This window comes from Varroa destructor, unplaced genomic scaffold, assembly GCF_002443255.2.
Source record: "Varroa destructor unplaced genomic scaffold, Vdes_3.0 BEIS01000003.1, whole genome shotgun sequence".
In the NCBI taxonomy this organism is placed as follows: Eukaryota; Metazoa; Arthropoda; class Arachnida; order Mesostigmata; family Varroidae; genus Varroa; species Varroa destructor.
In genome coordinates this window covers 40,780,612-40,805,688 of record NW_019211456.1, presented here as the reverse complement: position 1 = coordinate 40,805,688, position 25,077 = coordinate 40,780,612, and the positions used below count along the sequence as shown (strand labels likewise).

The 25,077-nt window shown below is 41.7% G+C and overlaps 2 protein-coding genes across 8 annotated transcripts in view; both read right to left on the bottom strand.

The window, feature by feature from the left end:
• The window catches only part of LOC111247209 (uncharacterized), a 39,837-nt gene extending 21,501 nt beyond the window's left edge, over positions 1–18,336 (bottom strand). The window contains exons 1-2 of one of the 5 annotated variants that reach the window (XM_086982202.1): positions 18,202–18,336; positions 14,332–14,394 (exon numbers count right to left, since the gene is read on the bottom strand). In XM_086982202.1, coding sequence (XP_086838328.1) covers positions 14,332–14,389 — 58 coding nt within the window. In that variant the 5' untranslated portion in view covers positions 14,390–14,394; positions 18,202–18,336. Of the gene's footprint in view, positions 1–78; positions 213–568; positions 963–3,040; positions 3,167–14,331; positions 14,395–15,705; positions 15,998–18,201 lie in introns of those variants that run through there. The other 4 variants (XM_086982201.1, XM_022797872.2, XM_086982203.1 and 1 more) reach the window with 4 other exon arrangements.
• A 1,334-nt stretch (positions 18,337–19,670) lies between these two features.
• The window catches only part of LOC111247278 (serine/threonine-protein phosphatase 2A regulatory subunit B'' subunit delta-like), a 44,823-nt gene continuing 39,416 nt past the window's right edge, over positions 19,671–25,077 (bottom strand). For all 3 annotated transcript variants that reach the window (XM_086982206.1, XM_086982204.1, XM_086982205.1), the window contains one exon: positions 19,671–23,600. In XM_086982206.1, the coding sequence (XP_086838332.1) occupies positions 23,532–23,600 (69 nt within the window). In that variant the 3' untranslated portion in view covers positions 19,671–23,531. The remainder of the gene's footprint in view (positions 23,601–25,077) is intronic.

Below are 25,077 nucleotides of genomic sequence, written 5' to 3'. Positions count from 1 at the left end.
GGTGGGGCTATTAGTACTAGTAGTACAAAAAATAGTGCGAACAATAACGGCACAATGACAGTACACCTACTACCTTACCCATCTGACGGCTTGAAGGCATGAACGATTCGCACACGTACATTGAGATGCTACTTGAACAGATTGCTACAGCAGGGAGAATCACAGAATCGAAACTGACGTTGGATCACTGGGGAACGGGCGTCACCTGGCCCCTGTTGACGAGTGGTCAAACGTGATCGTTTTATTGGTTTTAATAGTTCTCAAATATGATTTATCTGTTACCACTATCTCTCAATAGTTCTCGTTTCATTTAATTAGTTTCTGGTTGAGGCGGCACACCGGATTACCTCGACATGTGCTCCTTTATTTACGTAACTCCATCGCTTTTACCTAAAGCTGTATTTGAGAGCAACTGCTAATGGCTCGTACTAATATCTAAGATCGAGCCTCTGCTAAAGAGAGATATTGAAACGACGATGGGTCGACACTGGCGCGGCTCATCGAAAAATCGAATTTGCTGACAGCATAATAGCATAGTAAAAACAGAAGAATGCATTGCACCTCATACCACTGAATGGACGTATTGTTGCATCATAGCGGCCTAGTAAGATGGATGGTCCTGAAAGATGAGCCTGAAGGTTGTTCTCTTCAAACACAAGCCATGTTCAGAGACACAACGGCGTTGAACATCCGATTGGTTAGTACAATGGAAATATAGCCCGCGCGTTTACCAACAGACAGTGCGAATTATTGTTGTACGACATGGCTGATTGAAACAACAGTAACAAAAGCAACAGTAGTCATTCTAGACAGGAAGTCGACGAATATTTGGCAAATCCATAGCGTATTGACTATTAATTATACGGGGCCCTTCGATCGTTGTTGTTTGTCACAGCGGTAGCTCGCCCAACGCCCAGAAGGCGTATCCTAGCCGTACATATATCCATACACCCGGTAAACGCCATAGTCATTGGTGATTACCGATGTGGAAGGCGGTCGTCGTTTTTCGTTTTCCATTTACTGAAAAATTTACAGAAAATATCCATAGATACTAGATGGCTTTTTTTTTTTTTTATCATTCAACAGTTTAAATTTGTTTCTACCCGCTGTGTAACGTGAGATTACCAATCATTGAAACAAAATCGTTGGGACTTCTCAATCACATATCACACATGAAACTTATAGTATGTATGCAGGAAATCGTTGATAACAACATGTAGATAATGGGCGTCATTAAATACCTACATATATGCATACGAGCTAGAGAAAGAAAGGTAAGGAAGTAGATCGTAATTCTGGTGGCGATTCTTAGCAAATGTTACGGTAGGTGTTTCAACAACGTCTCAGCGCCATGTTGGAATAAGTAGTAGATGGCAAAAAAGGAAGCAACGTTATATTTGCACAAAAGTGAACAATTCGCACGAGGTATATTACCCGAATGATCGTTTGTGCTGCAATCGCTAAATGCTGTTTCACACTGGAATGAGCTCCAGGTTCTTTTTTCTTTTAATTTATAATGTTTAGACAGTAACTGGTCAGTTCACAGTTGATCAACGTTGAATCGTCGTCCGAGTCGTTCGTTTTTGACCACCTCAATTCTAAGTCCGTCAGTGTCTTTATTTAGATTAAATCGTACATAAAATGTTTATTATTATAAAACGTTAGTTTAACTAACCGCGAAACGAGCTCATACCGTTAGATTTACAACTCCATGCTAACTTCTAACAGGCGTTGGGAGACAATATCCTTCTAATCTGTCCATCTGATTGTTTCGGATAAATACTTCGAGCAGGACACCACGAATTTTACCATTAATTTGGACTTCGTAATAGTCAAGCTTCTACAGAATTAAGCGCTGTGCAGAATGCTAGGACCTAATCAGCAATACCGAATCTCTAGTGCTGAATTTATTTATATAGATATAGGTTTAGGAAACCTTTTAGGCACGCAAGTTCGATGGTCGGTAGCCAGCGAGTGCTGCAAGTGCCGTATCCGCTTATGCAATGCTATATCCCCTCTTCACCCAAAATGAATCCAATCAGTTTAACGCGAAGCGTCATATTCCTCCATGTGCTAGTAAAATTATCAATACGGTAACGTTAGCTACTGATTTCTATGTCTGTTGATCTTCTTACGTTTGTTGTTGTATTCAAACTGTATCCTCATAACATGTACCTATTACACATTCTTACTACCACAGATCAATACCATTACTATTATTAGTGCAACATGTGGAATTTGTTGTCGACGTCATTAGTGCCACTCGTAAGAAGGCGTCGTTACGTTGGACCTTTACAGCCCTTCAGAATCGACGATCTACGTGGTTAGGCTGATTGTCGTCGAACTGAGAAAGTTTTTGGCTAGAAACTTCCCAGAAATTCTTCGCACAGCAGTAGCTATAATAAAGGTACAATGCCGGTCGATACATAACGGTATTTCAGATTTGTCGTTCGAACGGCACTGTTTCTGCATTTCTATATTTACGCATGGCTCGCAACGACCCCATGCTTCACCGGCTCTGCGCTTTTTGTCATTTGCCGTCGCGGGCGTACCTTTCCGTTTAGGTGTATAAGGGCACGTGAAGTTGATTCAACGCCGGACTAGTTTTCTTAGTTTTCGTAACGTAATGCTCCACATTAGGTCAGTGGTTGGATAATTGGCTGGTTGAGTAAATCGCGAACCGTTGCGATGTAAGCGATAGGACCGCAGCTGTGTGTGTGAGCGCGTGTGTCCGTTCAACGATTCACGCATTACGGCGAAGCCCATACAACTAACGTAAAGGCTTGCGTTAGCAGGTATTCTAGAAATGCGTGAACGATGACGAACACCGGGAAAAACGTCGAGATAAACAAGAAAAGCGAGTTCGACACGAACGAAATGATGAGTCAGTCAACACCATTCCACTAAAAAACCCGGCGCCATCTTGCGGCGGCATTTCATACGAGCAATACTCGTAATTTGATTTCTGGCCATTTGTATAGGCCAGCATAGTGAAATGAACGACAGGACTAGGGGAAGGGTTCCCCGGAATCCGACTCACTTAATCACTTTGCGATAGCTGAACCATGGATCCAATAAACATGACTGGCAGTCGTTAACAGTATCAAAACGTTGATTGTAACCAAAAATATTGTTCCAGTTGCTATTTAATGCTTCACATTACTACTTAGGATTGTTGAAAACATAAGACTACTCACTTGTTCGAATAACCTGATCATATGTCTTTCATAACAACACTGGCCCCCACGAACGCAGTACCTAAGCTGCCCACTGCTGATAATTTCGAATTTTTCGAAAGTACAACTTTGCGTTGCAAATAGTGCTACAATAACATCATTGATCTGTCGCCTCCCCTATCAGAAGGCATTGGAATTCAAAAGCGATTTGAGTAGTAACTGATTTAGGTAAACCTGATCGTTTGTTGTATAGAATAGAATGAAGCAAGCAGTGTTGTACAGTATTCGTTACGCCATTTAAGTAAGATTGTCAGGCCCCATAAGCCTTACAGAGCTTCTTTGGTGAGAACTACCGTTTCAGATGCTTATGGTGCACGTTTAAGTTCTGTTTTCTTATACTGTTACGATTTTGTCGATGAGAATATAAACATACTCAGGACTTTATGTTCAAATCATTGCTGTTTATGTAATAACACCATGTACCATTAAATAAGATTAGCTGGCTTGCCTATCTAGACGCATCTGGCCATAAACAGGAGACTTGAAAAGCGTAAGTTCATGTCGGTAAACAAGGACGCCAATGGAAATTAGTTTAATAGCCTACCATAGCAGTTAGAAACTACTCGAAAAAAAAAAAAAACGCTATTACGAGCAAGAGAAAATAGAAAAAAGTAATTTCGTTCATCCAAAAGTTCAACAGATTTAGGGAAACGTGCAGTATAACGTTTCATTAATATGCTGAGAACAATTCGACTGATGTACCATGATTGTTTGTTGTGCGGCTTTCACTTAAGTTCATTAAATAGTCCACCTAGTTCAGTTTAAACTTCAATTATAATAAATTTCAGTCGTTCTCCCTCCGACTCTAACTATCTCTAGTTGATGCTTTTTTAGGTATCAGCTTAAAGCTTTTTGTAATCTAGGTAAAGATATATCTTTCTATTTTATATTACTATATTAAATATTAAAATAATACAATATCATATTATTAGTGATATTGTCTAATTTCTAAGGAGATATTTAAAGCTTAATACGTTTGCCTAAGTTTTAGTTTCGATTTAGAGAGACAATTTAGTGGTTGTCGTGATACAGTTTCAACAATATCGAGGAACCTGTTTCGATGCTATACGCATAAAAAGCGTCTGTCTTTACCTGTTTGAATGATATGGAGTATCTACTTTTGATAACCAGCCATGCTCCACTCGTATTGGCTACAGAAGAAAATCTACGAATAATGCTTTTTCAGGGCAGCTACACGACAATGCAATAACATGCTATCAATATCCTCATAGCTACAGGCGCAAGTCGGAAAATTCCAACTATTTAGCATTACGAAAGCTTGTTCCATCGTAGATATTCAACACAGGTCTTTCGAAGCGTTTAGTTGATATAATACACTAACCAGTCTACCGACTAGGCAACTAACTGGGAAAATAAGTTCTTCAGACGAATTCCAATCTAGGCTATATCACCCACTGTACCAACACTACCGACAAGCATACACTGACCCGGGACGAGGGGAAACCAGTGTACAAGGAGATGCTATGAAACCACCGTCACACTGTCGTCGACGCCAGTTGAATCCAGTATGGTGGCAGCTGCCCCCGCGCCGTCACTCGCGTCGCTGATCAACGTGAGTGCTATGATGATCTTCGAAAACACCGATACAAAGCATCCATTGTCATCGACCGGCAACAGCTCTCGACGTCGTCACAGGATTCGTATCTTGTCGGTATCTGGGCACCGCTAGCTTTCTCTTTTTCGTCATTGAATCACCATCATCGGGGACTGGTCGGTCGGTGGGATTGCTTTGGCAGCGCACAAAGTGCGATCAGTTTTTCTATCGCACTTTCTAGGCCCGACCTTCCCTGCTTCGATACGTTTTTTACGTTGGCTTGTTAGATATGAACGAGGGCTGCATTAGTAGCTGATCCCATCTCTGAGGGGGCGGATAGGGAGTAAGCGGGGGTTGAGCCAAGCTAAGACCTGCTGCTGCGATCCAGATGACTGTGACACAATTCGGTAACTTGGTGACAAGCAACTGCCATCTCACCCTCCCTATCTCGTACCTTGGCTAATGCTGCCAAGCGGGGATCAACGATGGATGAACTGAGGGGTGAACGGACGCTACAGACGTCACGGACCGCAATCGTTCACATCACGAAGCAAAAAAACACATCGAGAAACTCGCTTAGAAACACAAACACCGCTGGGCATGGCAGGTCTACTCAAGCACACACGCCCACATATGTGAATACATACACACGCACACTCACTAGTACACTAGTGGAGCACAAAGTCTCACGCCCTGCATAGCCCCCCTTAGTCCCCACCTAAATGATTATTCATATGACGACGTCATGTTATGTAATATATAATAGATCATCGCAGGCCAACATCGCAGGCATCGCTGACTGCCGACCAATGGTGGTGACCAACCCAGCTGCTTCGTTTCAACAGGTAACTGGAAAAAGGGGCGGGGAAGCTCGGTTGATGGCACGAGCGACGCTATCGTAAGTAAGTTGTGTGTTAAGATGAGATGAACCTTCGCCGTATCGTACAGAACAGCTGCAATCGGTATGCAAAGTCGAAGGCTGATGATAGCACAAGCAGGCTAGAAGCCTAGTGCTGGCCGAGGTGACGAAGGCAACACCTTATATGGGTGAGACAAGCATTTTTATAAAGTATATAACGGTATATGAATATGTGAGTAAGTGCGCGTCTGTCGGTGCTGTGATAGTTCTTATCAAATTTGCCTTATAGGTGGAGAATAACGATGTTATCACGTCTTCTCACTTGTACCGGATACAAAATATAAGGTGAAATTTAGGGTAAAACTTAGAAAAATAATATTCATATATGTTCATATAAAAAAAAGACTGCTGGGGGTATATTCGCCGTTTTCGGCATGAGAAGGGCAACTTCAAATGAATGAACTGGAGAATGTTAGTGGAAGAAAAGGGAAGTAGTGACTGACTTAAAAATTATTTAGCCTTGTCTGGTAGTAATGCTCGGTCATGAATCTGATATATCACGAAAGGGGGCGAATTTTCTTTACAACTGCTGTTCTCAATTCGTTTTTGTTGCCAGCAAAGAAAAGCGATCCATGAACTATCAATAAGGTCAAATTAGACATTCATTTAGGATAAATCAGTTTTTCATTGCAGTCCTTACACTGCTACATGTATTAGGTACAGAAAATCATATTCAATAACCATTCGATAGCGACACTTGTCCAAATCGTTACGCCGTCGTTCTTCAAAGCTGTACTGTAAGTGCGTCGTAAAAGGGCATCCGCGATATCTAACAACACGTTTAATCTCTACCATTTGTTTAATGAACAGTTACGGATCTACTTAAGTGAGCTAACTTTCTCTCTTACGGGATCAGGTGATGATCATTGCAGCATGCTGGGACATGCTGGCTCATATTACTTCTTAGTGCAACTAGGTTATATTATCCTCTGATATATATATATATATATATATATCCCTGATGGACGATTATGGATATAAAGTTCCGCTGGTTTAAAACGACAAAGGTTGATGAGACCCTATGACGCGCTTCAAGATAGAATTCAATACATTTGAAGACTTCATTTAGTCTAATTAATTCGTCTAAGCTTGGATTAAGCAGACATATGCGCAAATGACTCTTTCGGGACTGTTCTTCTTTTTTAAATTGCACTTTTTATTTTACTATTGAAGTGTTTCGCACTCCGCCACTTCAACATCTTGAGTTTCAATTCGCCAGCGCTCAAATGGCATAAATAATATCAACCCGTACTAGCTGGCCAAACTCCCTCTCTTTATCTGGGTTTCTGTATGTGTAGCAGTTCTACGGCTCAGTAGGTCGAGCACAATCAACTTGCAGTTGGGCTGAATGAGATGTTCGGTTGAACAAAAAAGAAACGTGGAGTGGCAGAAGCTGACGTAATTCAATTGTCAATGACTGCCTGACGAGGTAGCGTAGCTTCTACGCTAGCTTTACGTCGGCAAACCCGGGAGCGAGGGATAGATAGATAGATAGATAGATAGATAGATAGAATTGGGTATAGGGTGACACCGCCGTTAACAACGACGGCGGAAGAAAAAAGAAATTAAGAGGGCCAAACCGCCGCTAGAACTGCCGCACCCGGCGGCCCACAGCCGATCGATCCGATTGTTATCGCCTCCGTAAAGTATCTACTGCAGTTTGACGCTAAGCTGCGTACGCTGGATTCCAAAGAAGCTAGAAGAATCATGGGAGCTAGCTAGCTAGCTAGCTAGCAGCGCTGTCAGAGGCCGCAGCAGCCGAATCAGTTGCCATTTGTCGGTCAAGCTGAAAAACTGGTCAGTCAAAGGCGACGACAGCCGGCAACAATGACAACGACAAAAACAAAAGCAACAATATCACTAGGCAACTACCCAAGCAGCTGCACAGAAGTCAACACAGCCTCGACAGCAGAATTGTTGGAGATAAAAGAACGATAAATAGATATGACAGTAAACTATAGGATTTGCTTTGACATAGATCCTGGCGGCCAGTGCTTCTTAACTACTTTTATTTTCAGAACATAGAAAGGCGCGCACGTGAGCTACATGCACACAAGAAATACATTGGGACACAATGCCCCTTTCCTATGGAAGACCTTTCTAAAGCGCAAATAAATGAGCCATACACAGTATGTACGCTAATGGATCGCAAGGAATTGCTGTATCTTCTGAAGAAACAGCCCGGCCGGGCTGCAACGAAAGCAAAGCTAAAATAACCTTAGTGGCCGTAAAACTCGCGACCGAATTGGATTACTTTAGCTGACCTCTTTATAGTTACGCTCTATCGGCTGCGGGTTCTCTGATTGGAGTACAATGAAATAAAGTGATTTGCTAAGAAGTTAGTTAATTTGCAGGTCCATTGCAATAATTGTTTTGGTTCAAATGTAAAATCTTCATCCCGAGGTAAGTCTGTGTTGTGTGGCAGCTGATGGCCGCGCTCGACGTCGCCGCCTGTCGTTACTATAAATACATGTAGGCAATTTAGTTATATGAAAAACACTCATCAGATTAAGCTCTGAAGTAACATAACAGGCATAGGCGATTTCACGCTGAATCTCTTCAACAGACTTCGCGCATAGCGCACTCGATATAATTAGCCACAGAGAAAGCCAAGAACTACAGGGTTCGAACAAAGCTTTTTCATGCGCATTAATCGTCATTTGCGCCTGCAGTGAACTGGAAAAGTTACACGTAATAACAATTGTTAGCGTATGTACGTCAATTCCAAGATACCCATCCACATAATGTCGTAGACAGTCATCATGTTTTCACCGACTTTTGCTCCTCATGCCTTTCTGTTGTCTCTATGAAAGCTTTCTCTCTCCTATACGACAGATATTTAGATCCGTATAAAAATGTTCCTTCGGTTTGAGCTTGTATACTATTCCTCACTGCTATTACTATAAATACCGTTTTCTTACTTTGTTGCAGTTAGTCCGGATACCGGTACGCTACGAGGTTTCCTTTACCTTTCTTCCTAGTGTATCCCTCTTCTATGCTGCCCAGACCAATAAACCACCGTTACCTACTATTATGGACGACATTCTCTCTTGAAAAGCACTGCGGCTACGGCAGCTGTTGCCGCGGTTTCTATTGAGCAAATGTTCATTTTCCACTTTTAGGCAACCCCTTTCTGCATTCGCAATTCTGTCTCGTGTGCGTATCCGCTTGTCGCGTTATGTCCGGCAGTAGGGTTAGGCCAGCCATAGTAAAGTTAGTGTCTCTGAGCATAAAGCTGGATTACAGGGCGGCAGCAACAGCGGCGGGCAAACAAAATGCCAACAACTAAACCTAAGTCCTAAACCTCTGTATTCATATATATATATATATATATATATATATATATATATAGCCATAGAGGCGCACGTGGAGCGGAGCTCTATAACGTATGCCCGATAACTGGTCACGTCGTAGGTACAAGACAAGGATAGGCGTAGGAGGTTTCTGGTGTATGCCACACGTAGCGATCACAGCAACCGGTACAATCCCAAATGGCAGCAGCAACAGTGGTATCAAAAGCAGTGAAAGGCTTTGGTGGCCTCAAGCCTGCTGTGCCTAGTTGCAGACTTCGGGGCGGCAAGCTTGAGAAGAGCGTAGGGAGACCCTAGGGACATATAAACTATAATGGCCATTTCAGTCGTTCCTCATTCTTCTCCCACGGCCGGTCGCAAGGTCCAAGTATCTCCAGCCTATTGTTCTCATTGTTAGATTCCGTATCACCGACTTTTCGACGGCGACCGTCTCAGATAGGCAATCGTCGTTTGGTTTTCTGGGGGGAAGACACTCGCACTTAGTTCCGTACTCTTCTTAGCCCGGACTCTCGTCCAACTTCCCTTCTCGTCTACGATATTCCTTTAGGGTAACTTCTGCCTTTGCCGCCACCTTTTTTAGCCTTGATATCTACACCAAATAGAATGAACAGAACAAAGATGCAGAAACGTGAACTGAGATATGGAAGTTCCATTAAAAAGGCTGGCTTTGGTGGGATCACTAATGATAGCCGTGCAGAGTATACACGTGCTATTTGTGATAACTGTTAACTACAAAAGTGACTTATTAATAGTTTGTAGAATACGAGGTTGGAAGTTACTCGCAGAGAGTGTGGTTGACACGTAATCGTAGTAATACTCTGTCGTCTGCTGACAGCTGCCACTTATATTACGAGTTAGAGTTTACCTGGTAGTTTCTATTGATTTACTTTATGTAAGTGCAACACGGGTGCGAGTACGTCAACCATGAATGAATATCGTTACTTTAGACAAGATACCATAAACTGGTGTACAATTATCGATTATATATTATCTGTGTGTGTGTGTGCCTATGTCAATGAAACTTCCACTTTTTTCTAGATAAACTCACGTATGTCTTTTAAAGATCGTACTAAAATTAAGTAAATAAAAAAATATAACATCCTGCATAATTGTAGATAACATTTCTCAAGTACAGAAAATGATGATTTTCGTGAGAATACTTTATATTTATCTGTGAATTTTCTTCATTCGATACTTACAATAAAACGATTGGCTATATTTTGAACATGTGTATCATGGCTATATAATAGATGAGCAGAGGCTATAGAGTTTTTTTTTTTCGACAAAATAGTAGAGATTAATTTTTTTTGTTATTATTTGCCCCCGTCCAGTATTTATGAAGATTTATAAAATTATGTTTGTTTTTATACGTAGGTGTAATGCATGTTCTATCATTCGTTACGGACGGTTCCGTATGTGTGCGGTTCGTATGCATAGCAAAACTTCCATCCTGCGATCCTTCCAATCCGAGCGATCCTGAACTCGGGAAGTGGGGCTAACAGGCTATTTAGTTAGTTGACCAATCCGCTACTGTAGTTTATAACATTCGTTGGCATAATAGCTACATTCAACTATTAGTGTAAAAACAATTTTATTAAAGACTTCGATAGAGGAATAGATGGTAGCTAAAAAATTAATCACAACCCAGACCAGCAAATCGTTGCTGGCCAATATCTATATACATGGCAATCCATTTAAAGTTTGAACACCAGATGTTTCGGAAGAAGAGTCAGTCCCGACGGTAATATTCATTCCATATATCCTCCGTTCACCTTTATTATTGGGGACTTGAATCTAGCGTGTGTAAACATTTTCCTGCGCAAGAGGCAAGACGTATTCGTATTTTCAGCTAGCCAATCCTGCGTTCGGCGCTCAACGGCCCGCCGATGCATTATATTGCTTTAAATCGTACCGTCTTCCATTGTTCTGTAAACCAGTCCATACTCGTTTCTGTGGTTAATTTTGCTATCGATGGTGAACACTTGCTCCTTAGCGAAGCGTTGGAGACGACCTGTTACTGCTCCATTCTTACGGAAGTCGAGGAAAAGGTTTTGGCTGCCGCCAAGTATCTCGACGTGTACGTAAGGTCTTCTCAAGGTTGCGCAGCCATGTTCACACGGGATTCCATTGCGAAACAGTGTTATCGAAACACAAAGTTCATCATTAATGTACTTTTCGCCGACTCAGCCAGAAGCCCTAACTGCTTTCGTATGTCTGTCCTGTTGTATAAGAGGCCTGTCTTGCTCTCTTTGCCCTTCACTCGCGGTGTCATACACTGCCCACTTAAGATAGGTATTATTACCTTGTTGCTGCTTCGTTCAGCATGAAAAAATTGAATAAGGAGCTCAAAATTCTGGAAACGAAATTATTTCAAACCACCGCAGCGAATTTGCAGTCTTTCTGGGATAAGGTTTTGTTTGCTTGTTTCAAATGAACATTATGATAAAACTGTTTGCAACCAATCAGAAATGTATCAAATTAAGACGGATTACTGTGAAAATAAACGACTGAACTATTCTATAAGCTATATCATTGTACAATTTACCTATGTCAAGCAGATAGTTATGCCATACAAAAGGAGAATAACGGCAACAACTTATGTACGCCCTACGCTCTCTCCTGTCAGGTTAATTTAACTAGACAAGTGTAATCCAGTGTGCAAAGGAGCAAAATTTAGTTCAAAGGCTGTCCTAGAACGTAGTTTCGGCAGAAAAAATTCACTAGTCGCTAAGATGTCACGGTGTCTTGCTGTGCAGAGCTTGAACAATCCATATCCTGAGGAGGTATTGAGCACTAGTTTCACAGTATCGATTTCCACTACAAGCAAAAAAATGCGGAGCGATTCCAAAGTACCGTTGTTTATTTCAAGCCTGGCTTAGTATGGTTCCCTGGGCCAGAACCGCTCTATTGTTGTTTCCATAACTATCAGACCGATGTCCGTTGTTGGCCGGATATTAAGATAAACTGATGCGTTGAAACCGATCGAAATTAGGAAAACAGACACATAACATTGAAAACGACGAGCAAATATCCGATGTCTAAAACGACGAATGCCACATCAGCAGCAAATCGAATCTGTCATGTGTTACGGTCTCTCGAGTTTTAAGTTTAACAGATCGTAAACTCTTATCAGTATCATACATTTGACACTCACCGCAATGCATCCGGTGCGTCGAAAATAATATGTAATTTTCTCAATAGTCTTTCAAGAGCTTTCGGCCGCTCCGGTCAGCTCCCTCTTCACCCAATCCGTTGAAATTCCCACCGCTGACCCTGTATGTTGTTTGCACCTCAAGGGAAAGATGACTCCATATTGGCTTGGCTTCAACATTGCCCCGCACGCAGCTCGAGTGAGCCTCTGCAACTCTCGTTTCGAATGCAAATGTTACCAACGTAGTCTTCGCCGCTTCATGTTCCCGTTGCCGTTATGCTTATTTGTCGCTCAGTCCGCTATTCTTTCGCAATTCCTATGAAAATTTGACCATCTCCATGTACGCTTGAGCACCAATGCTAAGACCTCCCACAAGTGGTCGACGATGGCCAAGCTACGCGCGCCCATAGTGGGCTGCTCAACCATCAAAAGCCAACTGTTTCCAGGAGGAGAGATCGCTCGGTGATTCTATTTTGCGATCATATACTTGCCAGCGATACGCTTTCAGTTCGATTCGCGCGTCGACAAGAAAAATATCGCGATCGACCAGTAGCGTCACCCATGGCGGTTACCTCTTCGAGCTAATCGCTCGATCAGTGGGTCACAGGCGGCCGGCCCATGGGCGTCCGAGGATCTCTGTGGTCGCTGCCCCGCCTCAACCCTGTTAACGTTATATGATATGAAACAAGACGCGTAACGTGCATACTGCCCGCCGGTATCAATTGACAATAGGCACTCGTGCGCCAGTGGTCGTGAACCGCCGACTGCGTCCGCTACAAGCCGCGGCCGTAATCTTGACATTAAGTTGTTTTAAGTGAAAATCACACTATGCAAAGAAACCAACGAAGAAGGTAGCGTCAAGGTCACAAACTTGTTCGACTAGTAGGGTCACCCACGCCAGTGTTGTGGCCATAGTTCGCGACGGTCATGAAATGGTTGACTTGAATCGAGTCGAATTTAGAAGGGAGCGCCGTTGTTGAGAAGTTCCCGCCTTTCCATTCCGACTGCTTTCCTTACAGCGTCAATAGGTGAGGACTCCACTTTCATCAGGCGTCGGACGATTTTCGATCAGTAAGCCCCGACTTGACGCGGAACAACTAGGTCGGGTTTAATCGGGACAAACCTCCTCGCTTGCTCTCGCTCCCGTAGATAGCCGTATGTATTCGGAAGCTACGTTCACCTCTAGAAAAAATATACCATGCGTACGATGCTTTTGCTGATAGTATTTAAAAAAAAAAATGGTTTAAAACAAAAAGTACAACGCCGACTTACCTGAATATTTATCTATGGGCTAGTTCTATGGGCAGTTCACAAATTCGGATAAAAAACAAAAAACTCGCCCATATCTATTGGGTACAAAACTTGGGACAACCAACTGGGTTTGCTTTTACTCGAATGAGTTAGTTATCGAATGAGTCAAACGCTAACAACTCGATATCGCCTTGAGCTTATGAGCGTTGGATCTAATCGTTGGCCAAGTACCTTGCGAACCAATAGCATAGTTTGTCTTCTTTTTTTATGTAATGTATGCATATATTGTTGTTTGTACCATGCAAGCTGTTCCGTATTCTGTCTGAAGCAACTTGGAGTGACTCTGTTTCTTTTTTTCCCGCTATTCAAAGCATTGTATTAAATGTATGTGTACAGTAACTTAGAAGACAATGGCGCTTACCAAGGCAAATAATAGCTATACCTTGGTAATACACATAAGCTCTGCCAGTTTGGCTAGGGAAAAAAGCCAGGCCACGAACCCTTGACTTTGTCGTCGTTTATAACCTCAGGAAAAAGCGGCCGAGGCATTTGGGCTACTTAACGCCGGTTCATTTTTGTGTGGGACGCATTGTTTGACAATGTTCAAAACAGTTGGACTTGGAATTTTTATCAAGCAGAAGAGTGCGCTGTTCACAGCAGAACACATTTTTTTTTCATTGACTATGTTATCTATTTACGGCAATGATAACATTAAAAAAATCCAATAGAACAATGTGGTTGACGTATCTACATGGCTTCGTCTGTGTGCACGGGTTGACAATAAAATTTGAAATACTCAACAATATCCCTGACGCTGTCGTTTTACAGTGCGTATTATTGTTCTATGTTCTATGTATGTAACTTGTTGTAAAACAGGCCCAGCTTGAGTACCGGCAAATGTATGTTACCTTTTCGAATCAATGCAGCGACGATGACAATGGTCTCCTGGCTTTGAGAGACAATCATCCGTCCTGTCGAATAAATAAGTTAAGGTATTTGATATTTAATAAGCAGTGATCGTTAAGTAAACGTTAATAATTTTACACAAAACGGTGGCCCGATAGCTATGCCCCTTACCGGCATCCTTTCGGACAAACGGAAGACAATTTTTATTAACACTGTTAATTATCACAAGATTGTGGCATTATGATATTAGTGAAATTTTGCTGCGACATAAGGTCTATTTCAATAACGCAATAATGATTAAGAAGAACTCTGAAGATATGAGCCCTTATGCTTGTCGATTTGTAGCGGTCACATTATTGGTCATACTGGGAACACAGAGTGAAGGTATCCACCTTCAATTCAAAAACACAGACACGTTAAATTTCATTTCAACTAGGAAATGACGGACTTCTTTCGATAAAATATACAGGAGCGTACTAGCTTTTGGAAACAGGTCGTAGTGACCATGAATCGGTCCCGCATTCGAATCAGTACGAACAGCGAGCTAATGACCTTGCCCTTAGCAACCAAATCAGAAGTCCTAGAGGTTTGTCCGATTTGAGAGTCCGTTTTTTTTGCACTTTGTTGCTGTATACTTAGTCTTGACTGACCGCAAGCAGTCACTCTTGTCAACAGCATACCTTGATGATAATAATAATAATAATTCATTTTTGCTACTGAATAAAGAATTTTTGTTGTCGGGTCCTATCAAGTGTTACTTATGAAAAAATATTGATTCACTGCGAGTACATGTAAATATGCAAGGCATGCGTAAAAATGCTAGAGCTTGTTCCAGTGTTTTAAATACGCACAAATAGCATTTTTGCTTAAATTTGGATACGATCCGTTGTCGAATGTTAAAGAACAATCGATAAGCAGCACTGAATACGCATTTGTACCTACATGCATCGATAGGTTTTTTGGTTTCGCGCTACCTAGCTTCCGATTCGTTCACTAACTAGCTGTCACACGTACCAGTATATTAAACAGCACCGCTTTTCTTGTTCCGAGGAAAGGCCGAGGCTAAAGGGCCACTTAGGCCCTTTAGCCTCGGCCTTTCCAGACTTTGCCTTAAATTGAATCATGCATCGTGTCACCACCAGTGTCAATAACTTTACTGCCTTTAGCAGCAGTAACATCGTCGTGACGCTTAACAACAGTAACAATGACCCCTAGGTATGTGCGGGAAAGGAGTTAGGTGATCGCGGTCTTAGGTTGGTGGATGTACCACGCCCACCGCTACCTATGGTTGACGCTGCTTGACACATATGCACTAACGTACATAAGGTTAAACACACACTCACGCACATGCATACCATACACACAATTACACACACTTGTGAGTCCCACTTTTGCCAAGAAATCGCTGGGTTCCATCTAGTTTCCTTGCCGCAGGGTGTGCGTCTCCTTATCAGATGTGCGCTCGTTGTTAGTTGAGATAACCGATGGCGTTTGTATGCCACCAGACGCAAGCGGCTGGCGCCGCCTCTATTAGGCGTTAACAGTCAGTCGATCGTCTACCGTTAGCTCTCGCATACGTCCATCAACCTTGACTAGCTTCGATCTTCGCCGTAAGATGTTTGCACTTTTCATTTGGCAGGGTTGTCGCTGTTCTCGTTGTCCCCCCACCCCGCTTTTTTGTTTGTAAGAAACGGTGAACACTTAGCCTGCGTTGCAACGGCCCCTGTTGTTCGTACTATTGTTGTCGTCGTTGATTCTGCCTTCGACAACGAGCGCGACTTCGACTCGTTCTGTTGCCTTTTGGCAATAACCTGTTGTCACTGGCACCACCATGCACACTATTGGGTTATAATGAGCAGGGAAGTAAGGCTAAGGAGTGCTGAAAAGCGCTGTTTGGAACAACTGCCAGGACGACAGGAAAAAATTGGTATGTCGACAAGGAGCTCGAATGATGCAGCTTTCAAATAGGTTATTGAGACAAAGAAAGGAACTATGCAGAAATGTTTTAGGTAAATTTCATATAACTTACAAATTTGTTCTCTCCTGCTATGGGTGTCATCGACAGGAGAAGTACAGTTGCGTTAAATACAGGAGTACGTTAAGCTTAAGACTGTTTAAAAAGGCTTTGCCAATAGAAGTAAATAATTACACACATGGTATTGCACTATTTTACTGGCCCGTATCAGCTCGAAAATCTTGTGCGTTTTTGGCCCTGTCGTAACCGTTCGACAGATACGGCCTGACCAATTCTCTCTGAAACTTCGTAAATTGAAAGCGCAAGGAAGTTACTTATTCCATATAGATATTATGAACAGGCATGAGAATATACGAATTTTCCTAAAAATACAAATGCTAGACCCAGATCTTATTCGGTCTGCCCCATCGTTATCTCATCTTTAGCCTTCGAACTCTTTGTGCCGCGCTTGACCAACGATAGAGATTCTTGTTTCAGACCCGTTGGTCCTATTTATCTCTAGTAACATTCACGGAAATTAGTATTTTTACTTGTATTCATATTAAACTATTCTTGTCTTCACGAACAACGATAGTGCCCGGAATCGTACACTATAATGAAGGTCCGTTTAAACCTTATCTTCTATAACTTTGAATCAGCATACGCTTGTTAGGATGTTTTCTACCAGTGGATGTTGATTCCACTCTATAGTCCTCAAAGGGCTGAATTCGTTTGTTTTAGATTTTGGCGACCAAGTGGTTCTTTTTCTTTTCAACGTTACCAAAGTATTTTATGGCAACCTGTGCACAATTATATTGCCTATAAACTATCATATTAGTGAAATGAGATTACTTTGTCATTTACTATGCTTTATAGTGCGAAATCCTGACAAAATCATGCCTATAGCGATAAGTTTATATAGATTACCTTTGTTCGAGCTTTATTCAGTCGGTTATAAGCCTAGCCCTTAAAGAATCGTGTAGGCACAAAAAATAGCTATTACAAAAAAAAACACCTCCGAATTTGCTATCAATATGATCTAATGTATACACGAACTAAAGAGACGTACGTTGCTAATTAGATAGGTAAAATTACCGATCACCAATTAGCAATCAACGCTAGTACTGGCCCAGATTATCAACAGTACATATAATAGGAGTCTCAATAGAACCTTGTTGACCCATCACTATCCGGACGATACTGCCTTTTTTTACCTGCAGTTCTGACCAATCGCTAGACCACTACGTAACGTTTCGAAGAAAAAGGACTCAGAACCATATGAAGCCAGATCACTGGACGGCAGAGTGGTATCGTTTTGATATTGAACGCCGCTCATGCTAAGTGTTTCCACACGGCGTGCATCTATCCACTGCCATCCTTAGAATGGCTACTGTAAAAACTTCTTGTTGTGCTTGCGTATAGCTGTGCCCTATGTAAGGACACGCAACCTCGTTCTTTTGCTATGTCATCAGATGACTCAACCAGCTCATAGAATGGCCGTAAATGTCTGCGACGGCGATGACGACGACGAACAAAAAAGTGAAAGGCTTCTAAATGGCGTAAACAATGTAAGATAATGAAAACGGAGTCAAAAAACAGACGGTTGCAATCTTGTAAAAGATTACTAAGGCTGCTGCTGCTGCTGCTACTGATAGTACCACAGATGTGACTAGTACAGCTATTGCTTCTGCTTCAGTAACGTAAATGGCGCCGTACTTCACGTTTCAAAAGTTTACCGCCGTCCATGTCGGTGACGTCCTGCTAGCAGGTGGCCGACACTGGACTTCCACGTAGTGGAAACGTGCGCTAAAGGAACAGCACTTACTAGCGCTGTCTGTATAGTGTGAAATACGGTAGTGGAATTGCGACGGTGAGGAAGGGAGGTTTGTAGAAACGAGTTAGTCTGCCGACAACGTACCGTAATCATATGGTAGTACGGATGATGACGAAGCATGATGATATGTGATCTGTGCTGGTTGATGCCGTTGACGGTGGTCGCGGTAACGGCGCCGGCGACAGCTGTTCAACCGACTGAGCTGTTTTGTTCGACGGCCGTACGTCTATTATTGTCATTGCGCTGCGGCGAGTGCTATTTGAAAGTGGGGTGAACTACAATAGTGGTTGGTGATGGTAACGAGTCGACCGAGCAGAATAGTACGTCGACCAGCAACAACGACGACGACAAAAAAGAAGGTGTGGGTCTCCAAATGAACGAAAACTGAGCTACTATGCACCAACACAAAGTCGCGCAGCCGCAGACGTTCACACACAATTCCTTCGATACCATGGAGCAAAATCGAAGCGATTATGCTGTGGTCCTTATTGTCGATTTCACCTTGCTGTCCTGCTGTTTCTTCTCTTCCGTCAATAACGATAGATAAACCTGTAATGTCGGAGTTTATCATCGATAAATACACACATATAAAATTGATTGCAGGACATCTGTTTGGTTTAAAGTGTTGCAGGAACTGCAGAGACAGTGGCTGGTAGAAAATTTTGCTGCTATACAATTCAGTTTTAGCAATAAGGTGAATTGTAAAACGGTAGGAGACAGTCTAACAGGAGAAGACGCATTTCGTCGAAAAAATGAAATACCCTTATTGGGGTCGTTTATTTGTAATAAGTAAATGTCAATAGAAATTGCACTTCGCAAAGTTTTACTACCTCGTGGTGCCTGCCAACTTGAGATCAGCCTGATGGTCTAACTCCGTTGTTGACCTATGACAAATTAAGGCGAACAGAACCCGCGTCGAAAGTCAACCTGAGTTATGCCAAGTCTGAATTATGTTAAAATTTTCGTATGCCAAACAGCTATGACATAATGGGTTTTTTAGGTTTTGTTTTTTTAATTTGAAACTTTCGAAAATATTCGTTAGTAAAAATTACTATGGCGTTACTGTTTCGCTTTTAAATAACGTTAGAAGATTATTAAGATAATTATTTTACCTACTAGAAAAGTAAAATAGGGGAAAAACTTGTGTCACTATGCGTTGTTTTCACATGGCTTAAGCGTGGAAAGAGCTTTATGATGTAGGTATAATAAGACCGTAGGTAAATGTGTGTCACGGTAATTATGGCTAAATATTGGTAAAAAATGTTAATCTAATCGAAAAATATGAATTTAAATATTCTTCGTGAATATTTTACTTTGGCAGGGCAATAAACATACCGTTAATATTTACATTTTACTTATTAATTTTATATCTTTCCGATTTATACCTAATTACTGTTTTTGTTTTTATTTGATATCTCGTAAAAAAAATATATACCAGTTAGTTGCCGCTCAGTGTACGTATGATATGACTAGAGCTACGTGCGTGCCGTAATGAATCAATAATTGCGTATTTTTATATGATCTTTTCACGACCTGAAAGAAGTGGTAAAAACTGGCGGTCTTTGGATTTTATTTATCGTTTTCAGTACTTCAATATGAAAATTCATCGAAAATCTATCGCTTCTAAGCATCTGCCATATTCCGGTCTCTTATATCCGATCTTGTGGCCGTATTTTCAGTACACGCTGTGTGAGTTTAGAAAATGTAAGCTCATGTTAAAATAATGCAGAACAGTGAATTATGCTATAGTATAGCGTAGTTTCTATTTTTTTATCATCAAAACCAATAATTTACTAATACCTACATGTCTGAGCGATATCTTACATTTGTACCAGCCGTAAGCTTCTATAGCGTCTGTGCAAACGAAATTTCTCATACGAACTTGAATAAATCCGAATGACCTGTCCAGCTGTGACAGAAGTACGCTACAGAGATCAGACCGACTCTAATTGTTTGTAGTTGTATTTTGTTATGTTGGCTTTACCTCTACTAATTATACGATAGTGAAATATATAAAATAACTTCGTGAATAGTATTCAACATATTAGTAATATATGACGATGATACTGTTCCAACATAATACACAATATGGATGAAGAAAAAATCATTTTTAACATAATTATACCTTCCCCCCTCTATATCTGTATCGTTGGGTATGGGCGGGCATTACGGAACAATCCTGTTAGTACGCCTCAAGCACTAGGGCCGCTTTCATAGCTTACTACTTAATTGCCAATAAATATAGTATTGTCTACTATTTATAACGCTTATAATAAATCGCGGTATTAACAATGATCCGATAATACACATCTATCATGTAGGTCTATCTGAGGCCATTGGTTTAAGCGAGGATCCATCATTGATTTTTTGCCTCGTTGGTTGAGTAATTACGATGACGATCAGGCCTCGTTATTTTTAGAAGAATTATTATCATTATTATTGTTCCTGCATTAACTGAGATACTCGCCATGCTTGAATCGTTCTCTTCAACAAATACCATTGCTTGTCCTGGCAAGGACTTGTGATTAGCTGAAGGAGATTGCTTAGCAGGGACAACATCGCATTCAAGCTGATGCCGTATATCGAACAATTCGAACATACGTCATTTTTGGCTTAGTGATAAGTTGTCATTGAGTACATGCACAGTAAATATTGTTTTTTTTTCCGTTTTAAGACGTATCCACATTACGGCCTGTCTATCGCTAATGAATACGCGTGCTCTGTATAGCACCTGTATGTATACTCTATTTACAATGTGTTCTCCTTGTGGCGGTACAGCGGTAATGTGCTGATCTACTAAACTCAGGTACGTGTAGTAAGGGCACGTGCGGTAATTTTGGTTCGAAGTCAGGTGAGTACAACCTTCGTTTAGCTTTGGAAGCCAGCCGTTCGTACCGGACGTAAATCTAAAAAATATTTAATTCTTTACTTTGCTTTACATTGAATGCTACATTGAGTAGCGTTGTACGGTAAACAATGACAAGCAGGTAAGGAACCTGAGGCCAATCAGACTGTGGTGCAAAAATGACGCCCCAGCACGAATTCAGTCACACTATGCCGCATCATGCTCGCCACTCAGGATATTAGCACGGATCTGAGACAACTCCGAATAAATAGGTTAGTTTTTAAGCTTTTTCGAAAATAACAAGGTCATGCATACTATTCATTCTGCTACACATATTTTACTATATATTTGTCATGTGAACAAATCCTGTAAATGTGCCTTAAACAAATTTCATAGGAAATTCAAAAGAAGGAGGTTTAAAACGGCCGGCCACGATGCAGGCTTTCTTCGGCGTCGTGCCGTAGTCACAACGAATGAAATAAATCTACATTCTTCTGTAAATACTTAAACTGCAGATCGTGCTTTTCTTCCCATACGAAAGTAACTAGCTGTTCTAAATAACAAGCATCTGCTATGCTATAATGTATATAGGCAATCATTATATGAACGATATTACACAAGTATAAAACTGGCAAAAGATACCCCCGCAAGGTGGCTCGTGGGGGCGAACTATGAGGGGGCTAAAAATATGAAAAGAAAAACGTGCAGACGAGCAGTTCCACCAACAACTGATGCCAGCTTATTAGCGCTGAAAAAAGCTGCTGGATAGAAGATGGGTCTTAAGTGTCGGAAGCAAATACATAATTACAATTAGTACCATTATTACTACGGCTAGCACTCTGAGACGAAAGAAGATCATTCCTGCTCCGTAAAAGGAGCTATTCGAGTCTCAAAATACAAAGAAAGCAACACAATAGAGCAACGCAGAAGATTGTCACCTTTTGCCTGATGCCATATGAACTAGCATATCCGTTTCCTTCATTTTTACCCAATATCCCTCCCCGGCCACCCAGCCAAAATCCGAGTCGTAATGGAGTTGCCAGGTCTAAGCATAAATAGATCTCTTTTCGAACATCGGTAACCGATCGTAAACAAATCGCTGCAATTTGGAAATTCGGCTGATGCTCGCGCGTGAGGTCAGAGCGCTGCTCGACACTATCGACAAACAATACGTATGGAGGTGCCACAATTAACAGTAATTCGTGTAAAGCATCGACCCCGATCATTATTACCGCGGTGTATTCGGTGCAACGAGGTCTTGCAACTTTCTAAAAGCTATAAAAATCTATGTAAAGCTGCGCGTGGCACTAACCACTAGATCCTGTGTTTGAGCGTCTGTAAGCGTTTGTCTTAGTCGCCGTCGTTTTTAGCTTCCATTGCCGTTGTTATTGATGATAGACATAGAGCGGCTGACGTCCGTAACTTACCGGCCCAGGACCGTATTCCCGCATTAAATTGTGTCCAGTGAGCTTTTGGGTCGCCCTCTTTCGACTACCTAGTGAAGGAACGAGGCGCTCGAGCCAAATTGGCGGCGGTAGCATCAGTACTGGGTAATTCAGCCAACGCAAACGAAGCTTAGGCTTCTCCTGCTGCCGCGAGTGAAGACGCCATCAGTCTCAAGGCGTGCTTGCGAAAAGTGCCAGTTCGACAATAGAACAACCTGCCTGCCTGCACCGAAGTTTCCGCCTTATCGCATCACTTGAAAGTGAAATTGCGGAAATGGCATTCGGTCCAAACCTCAGAACCCGTTAGAATCGCTGGAAGTGCCACAGGAGTTACGTGCTTGGTGCTTTCCTCATTTCTTTGGCGTATCTTGCCTCTCCCGCCTGCCTTATCATCCTCTTTTTACACAACAACAATAACAGCAACTATTGCGACTACGACTCTGTTCTCAAAAATAGAAGGTACACAACATACGCCGATATCCCAAAGGTCTGAAGAGGTCTCCTAGGCCGGCCACGTTGTACTTTTTGCTGCTGTTGTAGTAGCCTTATTGATTGACGCTTAGCAGAATACGTAGAAAGCGCGCTATCGCTGACAAAGCAGTAGAGTGAGACTAAGTGAAGCGCGCGGGGCATTTTACGAAGAGATACAAAGATCTCGTCGGCGGTGGAGGAGTTACGTGGCCTGCACCCGCGCCCCCTTGACACCGTCTTTATCCCTCTACCGCGAACGAAAGCGTGAATCTTTCAATCCTTGGCAAGAAATGAGATTCTCTCAAAGCGTTAACGAGAGAGCTGGAAAGATTCACTTCTTTATTGTGACTTTACCCCTGCGCAACTACCGCCAGCCATAGCGTTCGCGCACCAAGACGCTTCAGTTAGTTTAGACGCTGATTTGCCTTCCTCTTTTCCATCCATGTGCAACACTTGCCATCCCGTGTGTTTCATGCCGTCGCTGTTGTTGATATTGTTATCGTCGATCCGGCTGTTGCCAATAGTACTGTTTATTCTCTTGAGCCTCACTTAGTCTTCGGTGCAGCTGTAGCCTCGGTTTGAAGTAGTCGTTGTCGCCGTCATCATCGTCGACACGCCATAGCCACCGCCACTCGGTCGCGGCGAAGATCCAATCACTCTTCAGCTGCGATGAGCATTTCATACTGCTCCTTTGCATATTGGTTCCAGGCGGCTTTGCCATCCTGCAATGAAATATCAGGTCAATGAAAACGTTGACATTGAGCGGCAGATTGTAATAACAGTAACAATCAATCATAGAAATCGAGAAGCTCGATCGAATCTATCCAATAAGGATCATATGCATATAACACTGGTGGTAGGGGTTTCCCGAAAAGGTTGTATAAGATCAGCGTCAGCAATATAGTCTAATATGTACAGCCAATTGCTACATTGTGGGGCAATATATATATATATATATGTACATGTGAAGATTCGAAGATGGACTTGTTTTAAGAATAGTCGTTATTGACTAGGTTATTTCTCATCATATAGCCATAGTCGAATCACTAGACACCACCTCTCACTTCTTCGCTAAGAAACATCAAGTATATAGTCGTTATTGTGAAAATATGACGTGTGACTACGTCGGCTACGTAGCAGGGTGAAATTAAAGTAACGGCTCTTATAGCAGTGGAAATAAAATTGCCCCTTTCTGAAATATGGTAGGAAAAACTTACCAACGATCTAAGCATAAATGTTAGTAAAATACATGAAGTACACTGTTTCTAATGTACAATAATCATCACTTTAGATGCCTCATTTAAACTATTTGTTGATGATTTAACACTAAAAAGAAGAAAAAGGTCGTTTTTACAATATATCTTCGTGTCTAATAATGCTTCCGCACATTGGCAACACCAAGAAAAACCTAAACAGATACGGAAATGTATAAATTGGGTGTCAAATCACGATGTTCTCCCTATTGTCCAGTGACTATGAGAGCCAATATTTACGAATCGTTCAGCCCACGTTATTACGTAATAGTTTCAAGTCAAAATAGTCTTTACTATGAATAGGTATATACTAAAGTTTCTGTTCGTTGACCAGAAAAAAATATTCCCAAAGTGTCTGTAAACGATTACTCCGGTCGGCAGCGTGTAGCATTTGCCAGCTGCTCTAAGGATATCAGCAATATTAGGGTAGCTGAAAGTTTTTAATTTAAGTACCAAGTCGCCTATTCGCCATCTATCGGAAGTGACTGCAACTTATTTCACATGAGTGCATTGTAGTAGTCGTCAAACCCGCTTGTTGAGGGGTACTTATTCCAATAGAAGACGTTAGCTCGTCAGAGTGTCTGCTACCTGATTACCGTTTTATGGAAAGGGGATATCAACTATAGAAATTGTTAAATATGAATGTCAAAATCAAACAAAAGACATTTAGACGTACCATAATTTTTTTTTCTACTTTAAAATATGCTGTGCTTATTTAGTTGTTGATATTTTTAAATGGCTTTTTTATACTTATAGTCAGATCATTTTTCAACCTGGGCTATAGGTAATTTATTTTCAGAGAAGTTGGGTTGGTGGCTGATTGAAACTCCAGTAGATAGCTTATTCTCTATGAACTTACCGAAATATTCGGCTTTTTCGTCCTACCCTTGTTTGCTTAGTATGCTTGGCCAAATTTACGCTAACAACAAAAACACGTACTAACCAT